Genomic DNA, 19,408 nt, shown 5'->3' on the forward strand with positions numbered 1-19,408 from the left:
CTACTGGTGAGGGACTGGTTCTAGTGTTGAGGGACTGGTACTAGTGGTGAGGGACTGGTTCTAGTGGTGAGGGACTGGTTCTACTGGTGAGGGACTGGTTCTACTGGTGAGGGACTGGTTCTAGTGGTGAGGGACTGGTTCTAGTGGTGAGGGACTGGTTCTAGTGGTGAGGGACTGGTTCTAGTGGTGAGGGACTGGTTCTAGTGGTGAGGGACTGGTTCTAGTGGTGAGGGACTGGTTCTACTGGTGAGGAACTGGTTCTACTGGTGAGGGACTGGTTCTACTGATGAGGGACTGGTTCTACTGGTGAGGGACTGGTTCTAGTGGTGAGGGACTGGTTCTAGTGGTGAGGGACTGGTTATACTGGTGAGGGACTGGTTCTACTGGTGAGGGACTTTGGTTCTAGTGTTGAGGGATGGGTGGACAGACGCTGGACTGTAACCTGCTACAATGGGGCTTCCTAGTAGGACCCCTCCCATCATGCACTGCTCTTTCTGAGGAGGAGGAGGAGGAGGAAGAGGAGGAGAAGGCCATTGCAGTGACAACGTTGTGAATGTGCATGGTTGTGTGTTATCTGTGTGCTAGCATAGTGTCTGTGTGAGTGTGGTATGAAAGGTAGTGAAAAAGGTGAACCCATGTGTGTGTGTGTTTGTGTGTGTTGGTATGTGGCACTGTGAAAAAGGTGTGTGTTTGTGTGTTTAGTATACACAAGATCGCTGTACTAATCAAGTGGGATAAGATTCCTATTTTCAAACAAAACGGTGAAGAAATACTATTTCTGAGCAACTCTAGCAAAGATAGAAAAGGAGCGCTGTCCAGCTCAGCTGGGGAGCAGCACGGAGTGGCTGGCCAGCCTCAGGAGGACTCCCAGTCCTCCCAGTCCGCCCACCCAGAGGATACACAGGTCGTTCCTCTGGTCGACGGAGGAGGGGTGTCGACACGGGGGCGGGACCCCCTCCCATCACACCCCGTCTCCATGGCGACGCCAGACGGGGGGGGGGGGGGACATCGACCGCCCCGGCCGCCGCCCCTAGGAGCCCCCTGCGGTTGCCCCCCCCCCCTCCAGGTGGGTGGCCCCGCCCCCTCCCAGCGGGTGGCCCCGCCCCCTCCCGGTGGGTGGCCCCGCCCCCTCTCGGCGGTCTATCTGTCCGTCAGCAGCTTCAGCGCCCGCTCGATGTTCATGCGGTGGCCGACCCGCGTCACCCCCAGGTCGATCAGGTCCTCCTTGCGCAGCGAGGCCAGGTGCGCGCCCTCGATCTCGTTGTCCAGGAAGGCGTCGCGGTGCTCCGCCAGGTTCAGGCTCTCCAGCCAGTCCGCCACGTCTGCCTTGCTCCACAGGTCCACCGGCTTCCCGGCGAAGGGCTTCCCCGAGGCGGCGGCGGCGGCGGCGGCCTGCAGCAGGGAGAGCGGCGAGGGCGAGCGGGAGGAGCCTCCGCAGGAGGAGGAGCCCAGGCTGTAGCCGCCGCCCAGTGGGGGCGTGGCCAGGCCGAAGGCCTCCGTCAGCGTGGGCGAGGCGGACGGCGGCAGCGAGGAGCAGGGGGTGAGCGAGGAGGCGCCAGAGTCGGGCGGGCTGCCGGTGCGGGGCTGCTGGGGGGTGGGCGGGAGGCCGGCAGGGGGCGTGGCGCTGAGGCCGGCCGCCGGCCGCGTGGCCACCTCATCTGCAGGGGTCCTGCAGGAGACACAGCGGGGGTTAGAGGTCACAGCCTAACCCTAGAGGTCACAGCGGTCCACAGCCTAACCCTAGAGGTCACAGCCTAACCCTAGAGGTCACAGCCTAACCCTAGAGGTCACAGCGGCCCACAGCCTAACTTTAGAGGTCACAGCCTAACCCTAGAGGTCACAGCGGCCCACAGCCTAACCCTAGAGGTCACAGCCTAACCCTAGAGGTCACAGCGGCCCACAGCCTAACTTTAGAGGTCACAGCCTAACCCTAGAGGTCACAGCCTATCCCTAGAGGTCACAGCGGCCCACAGCCTAACCCTAGAGGTCACAGCCTAACCCTAGAGGTCACAGCGGCCCACAGCCTAACTATAGAGGTCACAGCCTAACCCTAGAGGTCACAGCCTAACCCTAGAGCTCAGGAGGCACCATCAGCAGACGGCCTCCATCCTCAGTGAAGAACAAGATTTAAGTGTAGATTTATTATATTTACTATCCCCTTAATGCCTTAGTTCACCCCCACCCTGCAGACGGGGCTGCAGTGCAGAGGAGCGCTTCTCTCCTGTGTGGGGGTGTCTATCCCCTCAGCTGGTGTGTTAGGGTCTAGAAGAGGGAGTGGGGGTGCCTATCCTCTCAGCTGGTGTGTTAGGGTCTAGAAGAGGGAGTGGGGGTGTCTATCCCCTCAGCTGGTGTGTTAGGGTCTAGAAGAGGGAGTGGGGGTGTCTATCCCCTCAGCTGGTGTGTTAGGGTCTAGAAGAGGGAGTGGGGGTGCCTATCCCCTCAGCTGGTGTGTTAGGGTCTAGAAGAGGGAGTGGGGGTGTCTATCCCCTCAGCTGGTGTGTTAGGGTCTAGAAGAGGGAGTGGGGGTGTCTATCTCCTCAGCTGGTGTGTTAGGGTCTAGAAGAGGGAGTGGGGGTGCCTATCCCCTCAGCTGGTGTGTTAGGGTCTAGAAGAGGGAGTGGGGGTGTCTATCCCCTCAGCTGGTGTGTTAGGGTCTAGAAGAGGGAGTGGGGGTGTCTATACCCTCAGCTGGTGTGTTAGGGTCTAGAAGAGGGAGTGGGGGTGCCTATCCCCTCAGCTGGTGTGTTAGGGTCTAGAAGAGGGAGTGGGGGTGTCTATCTCCTCAGCTGGTGTGTTAGGGTCTAGAAGAGGGAGTGGGGGTGCCTATCCCCTCAGCTGGTGTGTTAGGGTCTAGAAGAGGGAGTGGGGGTGCCTATCCCCTCAGCTGGTGTGTTAGGGTCTAGAAGAGGGAGTGGGGGTGCCTATCCCCTCAGCTGGTGTGTTAGGGTCTAGAAGAGGGAGTGGGGGTGTCTATCTCCTCAGCTGGTGTGTTAGGGTCTCGAAGGTTGGGGTTAAGAATCGTCTTGCGTGAAGACGAACGCCAGAAGGCTGAGCGTCCGTTCTGCTGATGAGGGGTTGAGTCAAGGGCGTTACTCTGCATAGGGACGGAGGGACATGTCCCGACAACTTAGGGAAAGTAAGGCTTGTCCCTACCAACATTTTGATTCATTATTTTTTAATATAACGAAATGTATTTTTACAAAAGGCATTTAATATAATATTGTTTTGCAAACTCTTGCCAAACAGGACGGCCAAAGACACGCTGATTTGGGTGGGGGGGAGCACGCGGCGAGAAGTCCCTCGGTCCGTATACCTTTATAGGGTTAGGGTTAGGGTTATACAAGCGATGATTCAAATTCAGGTCAACCTCTGGAGCACGCACGGGGGCCGACCGCTCATCAGCGGTAGAACCGCCGCATGGCGGGGAAGCCCGGCGCACCGGAAGGGAAGTTATCTGGCACCGGAAGTTTGGCACCGTGCCGAAGGAGACGAGGAGACCGTACCCGTCTGAACTTATGACCTGCCTCCGCATTTTTCGCTTCACAAATACCTAACTTCTACTAACCTGACCTTTTTTGCAGTAGGCTACTTTAAATGTGAATAAGTGCACATGTAAATCTAGATTTTGATATAATTATTGTTCACCATGACGCAGTCTCCGCAGCAATTTTGGGTTAGGTCTGTGAAGTGTCCCTTCCAAAGCTGAGACCAAACTTACCCCCTTGAGTTGAGTGATGAGGGGTTGAGTGATGAGTCCCGAGTTTTTATTTTATTTTTATATTTTAATATTTAAAAAAATACATTTTTGTAGTCCTGCATGTTAAGATTTGTTTGAGTTGTTTGCTATAAATACTATAAACACTATGAATACAACTATAAATACAAAGTGCAAAAGTTGTGCTTCCGAACAACTTTTGCCTCCTCTGCGTCGCGACGTTGTATTGCGTTGCATTATGTTGTGTTGTGATTGCGCTAAACATACAGTAGGGGGCGGTATTAGCTTGAGCTTGGCCCGGAATAAAGCAGTCAAGGGAAATATGTCCAGTAAATTATTTAATTTTTTTCAGTTCATACACTAATGAAGATGTTCATCTGAAAGTTAATTCTGTCCACATCTGAACCAAATAAGAGCCTTATCATTCATGATCCATCTCCACAGCTTGAGGGAAGACAGAATATTGGAATCATTTCCTTCTTCACTTCACTGATAAATAATATTAATTTGTTTGATCATTCAAAATTGATCATTACTTATTCATGTGTACTGATCGTTTCATCTGGCATGTAAAAACGTTAAGCGAAATGAGGGAAACCCAAAGGGATATGTATCCACTATTCTCAGCTTTCAGCTTCAGGATGGTATATAGCTCAGGGTTAAGTTCAGGGTCAGGTCCCACTGGAGGTCAGGGTTAGGGTCAGACTCAGGGTCAGGTCCCACTGGAGGTCAGGGTTAGGGTCAGGGTCAGGGTTAGGGTCAGACTCAGGGTCAGGTCCCACTGGAGGTCAGGGTTAGGGTCAGGGTCAGGGTTAGGGTCAGACTCAGGGTCAGGTCCCAGTAGAGGTATGGACCGCAACCTGCAGATGTGTGTTGGTTAAAGAGGGCTGATGGGGATGTAGTTTTGATTCATGGCCCCTGAAGTTGATACATGGAGTAATGCTTCAAAAGAAAGCAGTGATCCTAATCACCTCTCGTCTCATATATGAGGACACACACACACACACACACACACACACACACACACACACACACGCACAAGCACACACACACACACACACACACACACACACACACACACACACACACACACACACACACACACACACACACACACACACACACACACACACACACACAAACACACACACGCACCATCAAACAGAGACAGTAACAAAAACTCAGACACTCGCACAAAGTTCCACCAGGCGTTTGTTTTGATCTACTTATCGCTACTTTTTCAAAGTTTTCTCTCTTTCAGGTCTGAGACTGGGCAGACATATCGCAATGGCCCACTTTCAATCCATTCAAAAGGGGCCAATCTCCATGTTTTGTATGAGGATGTGTGATAACCCTAACCCTGATTCCCTTTGTCCTCTCCTATATGGAACAGCCCAGGGGCATCTAAGGAGACGGGGAAAGTGGTTCTGCCAAAACTAAACTGGGCCATGGTGAAAGCACTTGGGTAAAAAACAGACAAGCAGACAAAATGGAAACTTACGGCTTTGAGTTGTCAACACCAGCTTTAAGTTTGCCCCACAGGATGTCAGGCGGGAAGCGGGAAACAGGATGGGGATGAGATGGCGTGAGACAGACAGACATGGTGACACTGTTAGATGTGTAATGGACATGGATGTGATGGCAAGTCGCACACACACAGACACACACATCAGAAGCAAAGAGGCATTAAATCACACACACACACACACACACACACACACACACACACACACACACACACACACACACACACACACACACACACACACACACACACACACACACACACACACACACACACACACACACACACACACAGTGATGTGAGGGGGGAGGCGGACAGCCAGGAGCTCATGTGTTAAAATGGCGCTGGTTGGTTAACTAGCCCTAGGGTTAGGGTCCATGAGCAGCCTTCACACTCGTTCACGCACGTAGCGCCAAAACCGGATCTTTCTGCCCCAGTAACCCCCATGCTGCACTGCATAACTTTACAGTATCAACAGTCACCGCGTTAACTTACAGTATCAACAATCACAAAATATCTTTGCCGTATCAAAAGTCACTGCATCATAACTTTAAAGTATCTAATTCATTCCATCATGACTTTACGGTACGAATAGTGACCCCCTGGCTGCACTGCGTTACTTTCAGTATGAACAGTAACTGCGTTACTTTACAGTATGAACAGTCACTGCATCATAACTTTACAGTATAAACAGTCACTGCATCATAACTTTATAGTATGAACAGTGCCCCCCTGGCTGCACTGCATTACCTTACAGTATGAACAGTCAATGCATCATCATTTTACAGTATCAACAGTCACTGCACTACTTTACAGTTCATTAAGTCACTGCATAACTTTACAGTATCAAAAGTCACTGCATTAGTTTACAGTATGAACAGTTACTATATCATAACTTTACAGTATGACCAGTCACTGCATCATAGCTTTACAGTACGAACAGTGACCCCCTGGCTGCACTGCATAACTTTACAGTATGAACAGTCCCTGTGTTACTTTAGAGTATGACAGTCACTGCATAATAACTTTACAGTATGAACAGTGACCCCCTGGCTGCACTGCGTTACTTTAGAGTATCAACTGTCAATGCATTACTTTACAGTATCAACAGTCACTTCATTACTTTACAAAATAAACATTCACTTCATCATAAATGTATAGTATGAACAGTGACCCCCTGGCTGCACTTCAGAACTTTACAGTATGAACAGTCACTGCATTACTTTACAGTATCAACAGTCACTGCGTTACTTTACAGTATCAACAGTCACTGCGTTACTTTACAGTATCAACAGTCAATGCATTACTTTACAGAATCAACATTGACCCCCTGGCGGCACTGCCTTACTTTACAGTATCAACAGTTATTGCTTCATAACTATTCAATGCTCTGGTGTCCTCCCACTGATCAAGTGCCGCCTGGCTGTCGCTACGAGGTAAGAGTTGATGTTAATAGTGTGTAATTACCTATTGGACTAATCAGTTCAAGGCCTTCTTTAGCGTCTGGCCTTATTCCCACACTGAGGGTTAGGGTTAGCTAACCACGGCAGAGGGGGGGTTCAGTGTTCTGCACTGGAGATAATCCACAAACAGCACATTAATTATAAATCACTGCTTCTGCTATAAATAACCCGTCGGAGCCCGACCGCATCACGAGGCCGCCCGCATCATGAGGCCGACCGAACACGAGGCCGACCGCATCACAAGGACGCCCGCATCACGAGGCCGACCGAACACGAGGCCGACCGCATCACGAGGCCGCCCGCATCACGAGGCCGACCGAACACGAGGCCGACCGCATCACGAGGCCGCCCGCATCACGAGGCCGCCCGCATCACGAGGCCGACCGCATCACGCGCCCGACCGCATCACGAGGCCTCCCGCATCACGAGGCCGACCGCATCACGAGGCCGACCGCATCACGAGGCCGACCGCATCACGAGGCCGACCGCATCACGAGGCCGCCCGCATCACGAGGCCGCCCGCATCACGAGGCCGACCGAACGCGAGGCCGACGACCCCAGCGCCTTGCGCTGTGTCCGGTGCTGCGGCCGGCCCTCCGACCTCCATGTTGAGGCTGACGGACGGCGTGCCACTTCCTGTTGACAGCACGCCGCTGGCGGAGCAGAGCGGCTGATCAGCGGAGTTCACCCACACACCGCATGACGCGCCACAGCCTCTGAGGCAACAGCAGCACAGCAGTCTGCGCACGCACACGCACACACGCACACACGCACACTACAACCACAGGCTAGTTTTATTTATAGCACACAAGTCCACACACATAAAAATGCACAGGCATCAGCACACACACAAGCACACACACACACACACGTAGATAGCCACGTGCACAGAGGCTGGCTGGGTGTGCAGGGTTACGTAACGTGGCCTACTAAGGCAACATGTCACGTGACCTGTGAGTGGTTGAACTTTGAGGAGGGTTCGGCCGGCCCTCCTCTCTTCCTTTTTCTCTGTCATACACACAGAGTAAGAGTCACACACACACACGCACAAACACACCATCCCGACTCTAATCGGACTGACATCATTCCTGCAGGCCCCAAGGCTGCTCTCATCAGCTGGTTGCTAGGCAACCCTTACATCCACAGGCACAACCAACGCACGTTCAATCTGAGAGGGTTGGAGATTTCAAAAAATAAGAAAAAAAGATTAAAGAAAAACAAACATGCAAGACAGAACATTGGAATTCTCTTTAAGCATCAATCTAATTCTCACAGTAAGAGAGAGAGGGAGAGAGAGAGGGAGAGAGAGAGAGAGAGAGAGAGAGAGAGAGAGAGAGAGAGAGAGAGAGAGAGAGAGAGAGAGAGAGAGAGAGACAGAGAGACAGAGAGAAGGACAGTTAAAGTGAGCGAGCAATGATGAGAGAGAGAGAGAGAAAGAGAGAGAGTAAGAGAGAGGGAGGGAGAGGGAGGGAGATACAAAGACAGAGACAGATAGAGAGAGAGGGACAGAGAGAGCGAGCGAGCAAATTAAGAGAGAGATAGCGAGAGAGAGAGAGAGAGAGAGTGAGAGAGAGAGAGTGATAGAGAGAGAGTGATAGAGAGAAAGAGAGAAGGAGAGAGAGAGAACGAGAGAGAGTGAGAGAGAGAGAGTGATATAGAGAGAGTGATGGAGAGAAAGAGAGAAAGAGAGAGAGAGAGAGAAAGTGAGAGAGATAAAGAGAGAGAGAGAGAGTGTGAGAGAGAGAGAAAGAGAGAGAGAGAGCCTGTGTGAATCTAGGCCATCCTTTCCCGTCTCTGCTGCCGTCTGTATAATATATCTATAGGTATAAATAATAATATAATACAATAATAATAAAGGCCTGATTCTCTGTCCCTGAGACTCTGAGTCTCTGAGTCTCAGAGACTCTGAGTCTCTGAGTCCCTGAGTCTCTGAGTCTTTGTCTCTGAGACTCTGAGTCTCTGTCCCTTAGTCTTTGAGCCTCTGTCGCTGAGTCTCTGAGTCTTTGAGTCTTTGTCTCTGAGTCTCTGAGTCTCTGTCCCTGAGTCTCTGAATCTCTGTCCCTGAGTCTCTGAGTCTCTGAGTCTCTGTCGCTGAGACTCTGAGTCTCTGTCCCTGAGTCTCTGAGTCTCTGAGTCTTTGTCTCTGAGTCTCTGTCCCTGAGTGTCTGAGTCTCTGAGTCTTTGTCCCTGAGTCTCTGAGTCTCTGTCGCTGAGACTCTGAGTCTCTGTCGCTGAGACTCTGAGTCTTTGTCCCTGAGTCTCTGAGTCTCTGAGTCTTTGTCTCTGAGTCTTTGTCTCTGAGTCTCTGTCTCTGAGACTCTGACCCTGAGACTCTGAGTCTCTGTCCCTGAGTCTCTGAGTCCCTGAGTCTCTGAGTCTCTGTCCCTGAGTCATTTAGGAGGAGTTGCTTCAAAGACAACTGGGCATTGATGTAGAACAACTAATAAATTCATTTTCTTGCCATCCTTTTCATGATCCACATCCAAGTGCAAACAATGTTTTGTACCCATTATATCCACCATGACATCAGCCCTTTAAGAGAAGGGCGACCCGGTGAGGAACGCTGACCATTCAGAAGGTCAAACCGATGGCGACACACTGAAGAGGATCAGAAGGCCTGTCTGTCCATCACCAGCCCTCCCTCTGTCCACTGCCTGTCCATCACCAGCCCTCCCTCTGCCCACTGTCTGTCCATCACCAGCCCTCCCTCTGTCCACTGTCTGTCCATCACCAGCCCTCCCTCTGTCCACTGTCTGTCCATCACCAGCCCTCCCTCTGTCCACTGCCTGTCCATCACCAGCCCTCCCTCTGCCCACTGTCTGTCCATCACCAGCCCTCCCTCTGTCCACTGTCTGTCCATCACCAGCCCTCCCTCTGTCCACTGTCTGTCCATCACCAGCCCTCCCTCTGTCCACTGTCTGTCGCTGTCCTCCTCTCTGTCCACTGTCTGTCCATCACCAGCCCTCCCTCTGCCCACTGTCTGTCCATCACCAGCCCTCCCTCTGTCCACTGTCTGTCCATCACCAGCCCTCCCTCTGTCCACTGTCTGTCCATCACCAGCCCTCCCTCTGTCCACTGTCTGTCCATCCCCAGCCCTCCCTCTGTCCACTGTCTGTCGCTGTCCTCCTCTCTGTCCACTGTCTGTCGCCGTCCTCCTTTCTGTCCACTGTCTGTCGCCGTCCTCCTTTCTGTCCACTGTCTGTCGCCGTCCTCCTCTCTGTCTGTGTCCGACTCGTTCAGGTAAATACTACCGGTGAATCATTGATTTTCATTTCAGTTGAACAAGGCCTTGAGCGAGGCAGGAAGCTTTGTCCGGAGGTTCAGGATTATACGCTGCATGTCTTGCATGCTATCATAGACTACTCAGAATTGGATTCCCAGCTATAGAGCAATTATCCCCAACAACTACACTTTTCAATTCAGTGCTTTTACTCTTGATTTATTCCTTATTAGTCCTTCCCTTTCCAAGTGGTCTTGAAAGTAGCATAATGAAACTGTTGAATAATGCCTATTGAAATTAAACATAAATGCTTAGCTTTAAAGAATCATGCTACATTACCCATACGCATACAAACATCAACGCTAAAAGAAGGGTCCAGTGGGGTTGGGGTTAGGGGTTAGGGGTTAGGGCTAGGGTTCGGGTTAGCCTTAACCCTAACCCCTAACCCTAACCCTAGCTACATACCTGGAGCCGAACACGCCCCGGGCCCCTGTGGGGGAGTCCAGGCCCTCGGTCCTGGGGGGCCTCTCGCGGTTCATCTGCTGAAGGATGGAACTGAGCTCGCTGATGACGGTGTTCTTGGGGTCGGGCGTGGCCGGCGGGCTGCGCAGCTCGGCTGGCTGCTCCCCCCACAGCTTGGAGGTCCGTTGTGCGGGGGGGGGGTCGGAACCAGGAGGAGGGGGAGGAGCCTGTGGTGGCGAGCCGAAGGCCTCGGGCGGCTCCTCGATCAGGGCGTCGTGGTAGAGGGACGTCCGGTTGATGAGGGGCTTGCCCTTGGGTTTGGGCGGGACGGGGGGGCGGTCCAGCAAGAAGGCGTGGCCGTCGGCGTAGAGGCCCTCCAGGTCGCAGAAGCCCCCCTCCGAGGACAGCGTGGAGACACTGGAGACGGTGCTGGTGGTCTCGGCGCGGCTGGGCTCCCCACTGCTCCGCCCGTCCGCCTCCTCGCCGCACGAGTCGCCCACGCGGCGCTCCGGGTCCTGGGGGGGGAAGGCCGGGGGCATGCAGTTGGTCAGCAAGCCCCGCCGGTGGTGCGCCCCCATGGGGGGCGGGGCGTGGTACGGCCCCCCGTTCTGCCGCTGCCGCTGGATCATCTCGGCGATGGCGCCGGCCTGGTCGTCGGGGACGTCGATGCTGTTGGCGAACTCCAACGGCGGGGGGAGCGGCTCCGAGAAGACGAACTCGTCGTCGATGTCCACAGACGCCAGCGGGGGGGGGGGGATCCGGAAGGGTAGCTTCACCGGTTCGTCCAGGGACTCGCCGGCCGCCACGTCGCGCCGCAGGGCCGCCGGCGGGTCGGAGGAGGGCGGGGCCCTGGGGGCGCCGGCCATGTGGGGGGGGTCGGGGTCCTTCAGCTCGGTGGGGCGGTCGCTCTCCCGGCCCCCCTCCTCGGTGTGGACCATCAGCAGCCCGGCGGGGGGCTCCACGGCCTCCACCGGGGCGCTCTTCCTCTGCTCCAGCTTCTGGTGCTGCCTCTGCTCCCGCGCCCCGTCCGTCTCATACCTCTGCTCCGTCATCTGGCGCCGCAGCCCCCCGCGGCCCCCCCGGCCTCCCCGGCCCGCCCGGCCCACGGTGGCGGTCCCGGCGGGGCCGAAGCCCGCCTCCATGCCGGAGCGCAGCTTGGTGTCGATGAACAGCGGCTGGATGAGCTCGGCCTTGTGGCCGGGCTGGGACGGGAGGGACTGGGGCTCCGTCCTGGGGGGCGAGGGGGCCGGGTTCTGGTGGCCGTGCTGCTCCTTCATGGCGCGGTCCCGGGCCGCAAGGGCCAGGGCGAGGGGGGAGTTGGGATCCAAGGCTTTCCCGGTGACGGGGTGGAGGTAGGTACCGGCGGCCCCGTTGTGGCTCTTAGGGGGCGTGGCCGGGAGGCTGAGGGGGCTGTCCAGGTTGGGGCACTGGCCGGTGCGGGTGTTGAGCGGCTCGCGGACCACCGCGGGCTCGGGGCTGTTGACGTCGGTCAGGTTGCCGCCGCCGCCGCCCAGGGGACGCCCGAGCTGGATGGAGAGCGGGGGCATGGCGGCCCTCCGCAGCCGCTCGTCGCCGCTGAACATGCCCTCGTCGATGGAGCGGGACTGGCGCAGGCGGGGGGCGGGGGTGGGGCCGTCCTCGTCCCCCGCGTCGATCGACTGGAACGCCGTCGAGTTCTTCCTGGCCTCCAACCTTTTCTCCCGGTCCCGCACTGCCCCGGCGATGGCGGCGGCGAAGGGGTTGCTGAGCGCGAGGGAGTCCCCGGGCCGCAGCGCCCCGCCCCCGGCGGCCGCAAGGGGGGGGTGCTCCGGGGTGGTGGGCTCCACCTCCATGCTGCTGCCCTGGCTGCTCTTGCCGCTGCTGCTGGTGGAGGGCTCCTTGATGATGATGGTGGGGATGGGGATGGAGGAGCAGGTGCGCTCCGTGGGCGTGGAGGGCATGGAGGCCGGCCCGGACGCCGCCTTGTGGCCGCTCTTCTCGGGGCTGTCTTCCACGTTGGGCTGCTTCACCAGCATGCCCTTCCTCCGGGCCGGCTTGGCGGGCACGTATAGGTTCTTGCCCACCTCGGAGTACGGGTTCTCGGGCACGGGCGCGCGGCCCCGCAGCCGGCTGCTCTCGAACTGCTCCGAGCTCTGTCGGTAGTAGCCGCGCCGCAGGGTGCCCGCGTCCCGGCCCATGGTGCTCACGGCGTTGGCGTTGTGCGTGAACCCGGGCCGGGCGCCGTAGCCCCGCAGGGTCTGGCTGGCGGGGGCGTTGTAGGCGGGGGGGGAGGGGGGGGAGACGGCGGGCGGAGGGGGGATGTCCTCTGAGGTGTCCGGCATAGAAAGACTGCGGGAGAACTTGAGCGATGGCGGCGTGAGGAAGCCCAGCGTCTCCTCCTCAGTCCCTGGGGAGGGAGGGGGAGGGAGGAGAAAGGTGGGGGAGGGAGGGAGGGAGAGGGGGAGGGTTGTGGAGGGAGGAGAAGGGAGGGGGAGGGAGGGAGGGGGAGGGAGGGAGGAGAACGATATCAGGACCAGGAGACACGGGATGACGTTCTTTAGAATTTAAACACATAAATGCAGTGTTTCCCCCCCCCCCCCCGCTCTTTGAACACCTTGACTAAGACATTTTCTGGGTCAAACACTTAAATGTATCTTTTTTAAATCCATGTCTCTGTTGTTGACGTCGTCTCTGCTCTGATACCAGGCCAGTAAACCAACCAGACACTTTGACACAAGGGGGATTTCGATTATCAGAAGCAGTGAGCAGGTCCACTGAGGCAGCCGGGAGATCTGTGCCTTGCTCAGGGGAACGTGGGTATCGATTGAAGGAAGAGAATCGATTTATTCTGCCATCTTTTTCAACTCACCAGCATCTCAAGACCTTTGGCAATAGGAAATGATTGGGGAAACTTTCCCCGAAATGTGTTCTGAGTGCTTGTATTTCTCACAACATGCTCTGGCCGGGGGTTATGGAGAATCAAATGGGCTGTGAGAAACATTAGCAGCACGGCCCAGTTGTGGAGCCTGAACAATGGGATAAAGCATGCTGCCTAATGACCTCCAATGGATCGCCTTGAAGCGGACTATACACTGAGCAGCTTTCTCCAGATCACTTTCATTAGAATCCATTTTGTGAGTGTGAACAGAGAATCTCCTTTGAGGTTTAAATAACCCAGTGGCTTGGCGCAATGCAGGAGGCACACACGCGCACCGTGGACATCATACCTATGGACTTCTGTTTCTTGATGGTGCCCTTGGCAGGTACTCCCAGCAGCCCCCCGGGCACTGTGGGGGGGGCCACCGCCACCGCCACCCCTCGGTCGTGGTACAGAGACTGGAACACAAACGCCTGCTGTCATCTCATTGATGTTCTTCAGAGATTTGCAGGTAGGAATCATAACGACTGTGGGGGTGGGGGTGAGGGTGTGGGGGTGTGGGGGTGGGGGTGAGGGGGTGAGGGGGGTATGGGGGCCGAGGCTGAGGGGGTGGGGGTGAGGGTTGGGTTGTGGGGGTGAGGGGGTGAGGGTGTGGGGGTGAGGGTGTGGGGGTGTGAGGGTGAGGGTGTGACCCTGTGGGGGTGGGGGTGAGGGTGTGGGGATGAGGGTGGGGTTGTGGGGGTGAGGGTGTGACCCTGGGGGGGTGTGGGGGGCTGGGTGGTGAGGGTGAGGGTGGGGTTGTGGGGGTGGGGGTGTGACCCTGTGGGGGTGAGGGTGGGGTTGTGGGGGTGGGGGTGTGACCCTGTGGGGGTGAGGGTGGGGTTGTGGGGGTGAGGGTGTGACCCTGTGGGGGTGGGGGGGCTGGGTGGTGAGGGTGAGGGTGGGGTTGTGGGGGTGAGGGTGTGACCCTGTGGGGGTGAGGGTGTGACCCTGTGGGGGTGAGGGTGGGGTTGTGGGGGTGAGGGTGTGACCCTGTGGGGGTGAGGGTGGGGTTGTGGGGGTGAGGGTGTGACCCTGTGGGGGTGGGGGGGTGGGGGGGTGGGGGGGCTGGGTGGTGTAGGCCTGGACTCACGTTCATCTCAGTGGTCACCAGGCAGCGGCTGGAGGGGCGTGGTTTGATGGTGGCCACCTTCATGTCGGGGTTCTTGTGAGCCGGCTGGGCCTCGTCCACCTTGTCTGAAACGAGAGGCGACGTCAGGGGGGGCGAGGCCGCGGCTTTAAGTGGGGATCACGGCCAAACAAGCCATTCATTCTCTGCTTCCCCGGGGTTCAGAGCGCTGTGAGCGGCGGTCAGCCTGAAGCCGTGCAGCTCTTCAAACAGCCGACAAAGCAGCAGCACCAACTCACGGGGTCGCCGATCTGCCAACGCCCTCATATCCAAACGGGTTCAGTGTGAGAACACACTCACCACGCTGCGTTATCAGCGGCCTGCGTGCAGCTGAATATGACCTTTCTGAACTGGGAAAAGGAGCCATTTCACATTTGTCCCTGTAAATATATTATGTGTTATTAGGTTGAGAATAAACGGTATTGTATATCAAACAACGAATAATAATGGTAAAAATAAAATACATATTGTAAATCAACCCGTAAAAATAAGCAACATACATTCACAGTATATTGATATGCTCTGTTACAGTAAGAGAACAACGATACACAAAACTCATGTAACCATATGTTTATGTACGAATTGCGGCAATGCCAGCCAACGTCAATCCGAACACTCAACCGAAACGTCATATTCAGCGCCCCCCATTGGTCGTGAGTGGATGTTGGAGGCGTGGTTTAGGGGCGTGGTTTAGGGCAGTGATGAGCGATTGGCAGATCTAAACTTCCCTGTGGTTTGTGATGACGTCATCAGAGAGCCTGCTTTTGTTGTTATGGTTAAAGTCCTATTTGTAATCTCCGAGAAGCTACATGCTACTCAGAGAAGCTACATGCTACTCTGAACTAGCCTGGTTAGCCCCCCCTCCCAGCCTTCAGGTGGTGCTCATGCACTGGGGTCATGTTTACTTAGAGTGACTTGGAAAACAATCCTCTTCTTCAGTGTCTCTAAATACAAGAAGGAAAGGGAGGAGAGGGGATCATTACCAAATGACAGTGTACACACACACACACACACACACACACACACACACACACACACACACACACACACACACACACACACACACACACACACACACACACACACACACACACACACACACACACACACAAGCATGTATGTAAACCCACACACACAAACACGCACACACACGTAAACACACACACGCACACACACACAAACACACATGTCTAATGTCTAATGCTTTCTATCAATATCTTTCATAACCTCTCCCTCCTATGAATCTCTCAGACCTATCGGGGCATGTGCGATACAGTTGCCCTGGAAACATAGCTATGAGTAAAAGGCATCTGTGAATATTTCCAGTTACACACATAAACACACACACACACAAACACACACACACACACACACGATCACATGGCAGTCGTCATTTGAAGTCCTAAAGAGTGAGTGTAGAGAATGGTTCGAGGAGTTCTACTCCGCTGCACTCATGACTTATGAAGGGCAGTTGCAGTATCTCTTGTGTTGTTTGTTAAAAAGTAACATGGAAATGCGGACATTAAGCTCTGCATGAGTCCTGTTCAATCATTAGACAGATCAGTGACACCAACAGGTTTACATTCCAGACGAAAACACTCATCATGCACGTCCATAGCATTCCTCCATGCAGTTACCGTCCAGGTGGGGACCTCCTCTAGACTAGAACAGGAACAACACAGTGAGGACACACAGCGAGCTTCATATGTTGTGATATTCATGTTGACATTAAAACATGCTAACAGCCACTTACCACCTTTCTTTTTCCTCAGCGTGGCTACGGGACAGGAGAAGAGGGGGAGGTGAGGCTCTGTGCATGTTCACCAACAGCAATGCTGCTCAAGAGCCTACAGAACGCTGAGAGTAGGTCCCAACATTCTGCTTTACCACCAGGGCAGGTCCCCCACCACAAGACCTCCGTGACCTCACTCTCCACAGCCCAGGAGGAGTGAGGAGAGGGTCCTGATCCTCCTTCAGACACCCTCACCTCCCCACGTCTTTAATGTGGTTAGAATGTAAACAGATCATTAAAGCGGACCGGTCCACTATGATAACGTTCCTCCATGCTGCTAGGGTTGAATGGGAGGAGCCATGAACTGAACCCTCAACAAGAGGCCTCACAGGCTCCTCCCACCTCTACGGCCTCCCAGGCTCCTCCCACCTCTACGGCCTCAAAGGCTCCTCCCACCTCTACGGCCTCCCAGGCTCCTCCTACCTCTACGGCCTCACAGGCTCCTCCCACCACTACGGCCTCAAAGGCTCCTCCTACCTCTATTGCCTCACAGGCTCCTCCCACCTCTATGGCCTCCCAGGCTCCGCCCACGGCCTCCCGGGCTCCTCCCACCTCTACGGTCCTACGGCCTGAACGTCCTGACTGCTCTGTCAGGGGAATCAGGAAGCAATCTACCGCCGTGCCCACAGGCCTCTAGGCCTCTGTGACACTTACCATGTGAAAACACACGCACACGCACACGCATTCACACTATACATACAAACAATCTCACTTACAGACACATCACGCAAGCACACACACACACACACAACACCACCTCCACACTCAGAACCATGCATCATGGATGCTTATGTACATTGATGCCATATTCATGATTGCTTTGCTCCCTGTTTCTATGGCAACAGCCCAAGGGGGTATCTTTAGACACAGAGTCCCTCATGCGAGATAATGGTGATGACATCATAGATGACTGAGATAAATAAAACTGAAGCATTACACCAACGGCTAACCTACTAGCACAGGCTTAATGAGATGCGTGTGATGCAGCGACTGACAGCCAATGAGGGACTGGTATGAGAACCAGACGCAGACTACACAGAGATCCTGCTTACCTTTATCCACTGGGGTCAGACAGCCAATGAGAAGAGAGAGTTCAGAGGTTAGAGGTCAGTGGTCAGAGGTTAGAGGTTAGGGTTAGAGGTTAGGGTTAGTGGTTAGAGGTTAGTGGTTAGGGTTCGAGGTTAGGATGAGAGGTTAGAGGTTAGGGTTAGAGCAGGGATGGGCAACTTTCATGATAAAGAGGGCCACATTTTTCATCATAACCATCGGAGGGCCACATGACTGCACACTTCAACTAAACGTGAGCTGAGAGAAGCTACACAATTTTGAATTTGGTAGATATGATTTCCTGCATTCTGGTGCATTTTGGGGATGGCCACTACCTAAAAAATCATCCAGAATCATAACCTATGTACGGTATGTTAATTGAACCAACATACATTAATTTCATGTTTTCCATGCTCAAACAGCCACATGAATGGTCAGTATTTTTATCAGTGCAAAGGGCTCACATACATCATCATTCAATGAAGTCAAAAAACTGAAAAACAGTGGCCCAACATTAAGGGCAACAACTCAATAATAATAATAATGCATTGAATTTATATAGCGCTTTTTCCTAGACACTCAAAGACGCTTTACATTGAAGGGGGGGACCTCACTCACCACCACCAGTGTGTAGCACCCAATGAACTCAAACCCAAAAAGCAGTTGTAGTAGTTGTAGTGGCGACTTAAGTGGATATCTTTAATGACTGATATCGCTTCTAAGCAAACTAGACGCATGGGTTTGCCTTCGAATTCTATGAATTCTTCTAATCTTTCTTGACCGAGTTTTCTGTAACTCGATCAATTATTCTTTTTTTCTTTATTATGTGCGGGCCTGACTGAGTGAGGACGCGGGCCGCACTGGCGGCCCGTGGGCCGCCAGTTGCCCATCCCTGGGTTAGAGGTTAGAGGTTAGAGGTTAGGGTTAGTGGTTAGAGGTTAGTGGTTAGGGTTAGAGGTTAGGATGAGAGGTTAGAGGTTAGGGTTAGAGGTTAGAGGTTAGGATTAGAGGTTAGGGTTAGTGGTTAGAGGTTAGGATTAGAGGTTAGGGTTAGTGGTTAGAGGTTAGAGGTTAGGGTTAGAGGTTAGTGGTTAGAGGTTAAAGGTTATATAGAGACTGACAGGGTGGAGGGCTAGGATTAGAGGTTATAGGTTAGGGTTAGTGGTTAGGGGTTAGTGGTTAGTGGTTAGAGGTTAGTGGTTAGAGGTTAGAGGTTAGAGGTTAGTGGTTAGTGGTTAGAGGTTAGAGGTTAGAGGTTAGTGGTTAGAGGTTAGTGGTTAGAGGTTAGGGTTAGTGGTTAGGGTTAGAGGTTAGGGATAGAGGTTAGGGTTAGTGGTTAGAGGTTAGTGGTTAAAGGGTTAGTGGTTAGAGGTTAGGGTTAGAGGTTAGGGTTAGGGATAGAGGTTAGGGTTAGGGTTAGAGGTTAGTGGTTAGGGTTAGAGGTTAGTGGTTAGAGGTTAGGGTTAGTGGTTAGAGGTTAGTGTTTAGAGGTTAGGGTTAGAGGTTAGGGTTAGAGGTAAGTGGTTAGAGGTCAGAGGTCAGATGTTAAAGGTTAGGGTTAGGGTTAGAGGTTAGAGGTCAGATGTTAGAGGTTAAAGGATAGTCTGGTGGACCCTACCCTTATCCTTACCTAGTTCTTCTAGTTCAGACGTCATCGACTTGGAGCGCATGGAGAGGGCAGTGGTGGGGGCTCTCTTTGGAGGTGGAGGGGCTGGGGACACACAGACAGACAGACAGACAGACAGGCAGACAGACAGGCAGGCAGACAGACAGGCAGGCAGGCAGACAGACAGGCAGGCAGACAGGCAGACAGACAGACAGACAGACAGACAGACAGACAGACAGGCAGGCAGGCAGGCAGGCAGACAGACAGACAGACAGACAGACAGACAGACAGACAGACAGACAGACAGACAGACAGACAATGAAGGAAAATAAAGGAAAATAAATGAGATAGGAAGAGAGAAGCAGAAGAATGTCTGTCAAAGAAGACGTAATGGGTGTGGATTTGTTTTGGACCAAAGCAAACAGCAGAGACGATGGGTGGATGCTGCTTCAGGGGGACACTGCAGTCACGGCCCTTACTGGTACCATAAGATTCATCCTTACTGGTACCATGTAACAACTACTGGTACAATATAACAACTACTGGTACCATA

General features: G+C 54.0%; 1 protein-coding gene across 1 annotated transcript in view; it reads right to left on the reverse strand.

The window, feature by feature from the left end:
- Positions 1-1,140: 1,140 nt before the first annotated feature.
- LOC130403562 (SH3 and multiple ankyrin repeat domains protein 2-like) overlaps positions 1,141-19,408 on the reverse strand; it is a 66,832-nt gene continuing 48,564 nt past the window's right edge. Inside the window, exons 10-17 of the mRNA XM_056607976.1 lie at positions 18,880-18,960; positions 17,255-17,263; positions 16,164-16,187; positions 15,316-15,354; positions 14,375-14,478; positions 13,592-13,700; positions 10,389-12,771; positions 1,141-1,669 (exon numbers count right to left, since the gene is read on the reverse strand). Of these exons, the coding sequence (XP_056463951.1) occupies positions 1,141-1,669; positions 10,389-12,771; positions 13,592-13,700; positions 14,375-14,478; positions 15,316-15,354; positions 16,164-16,187; positions 17,255-17,263; positions 18,880-18,960 (3,278 nt within the window). The remainder of the gene's footprint in view (positions 1,670-10,388; positions 12,772-13,591; positions 13,701-14,374; positions 14,479-15,315; positions 15,355-16,163; positions 16,188-17,254; positions 17,264-18,879; positions 18,961-19,408) is intronic.

The sequence above is a fragment of the Gadus chalcogrammus genome, chromosome 14 (assembly GCF_026213295.1).
Source record: "Gadus chalcogrammus isolate NIFS_2021 chromosome 14, NIFS_Gcha_1.0, whole genome shotgun sequence".
In the NCBI taxonomy this organism is placed as follows: domain Eukaryota; kingdom Metazoa; phylum Chordata; class Actinopteri; order Gadiformes; family Gadidae; genus Gadus; species Gadus chalcogrammus.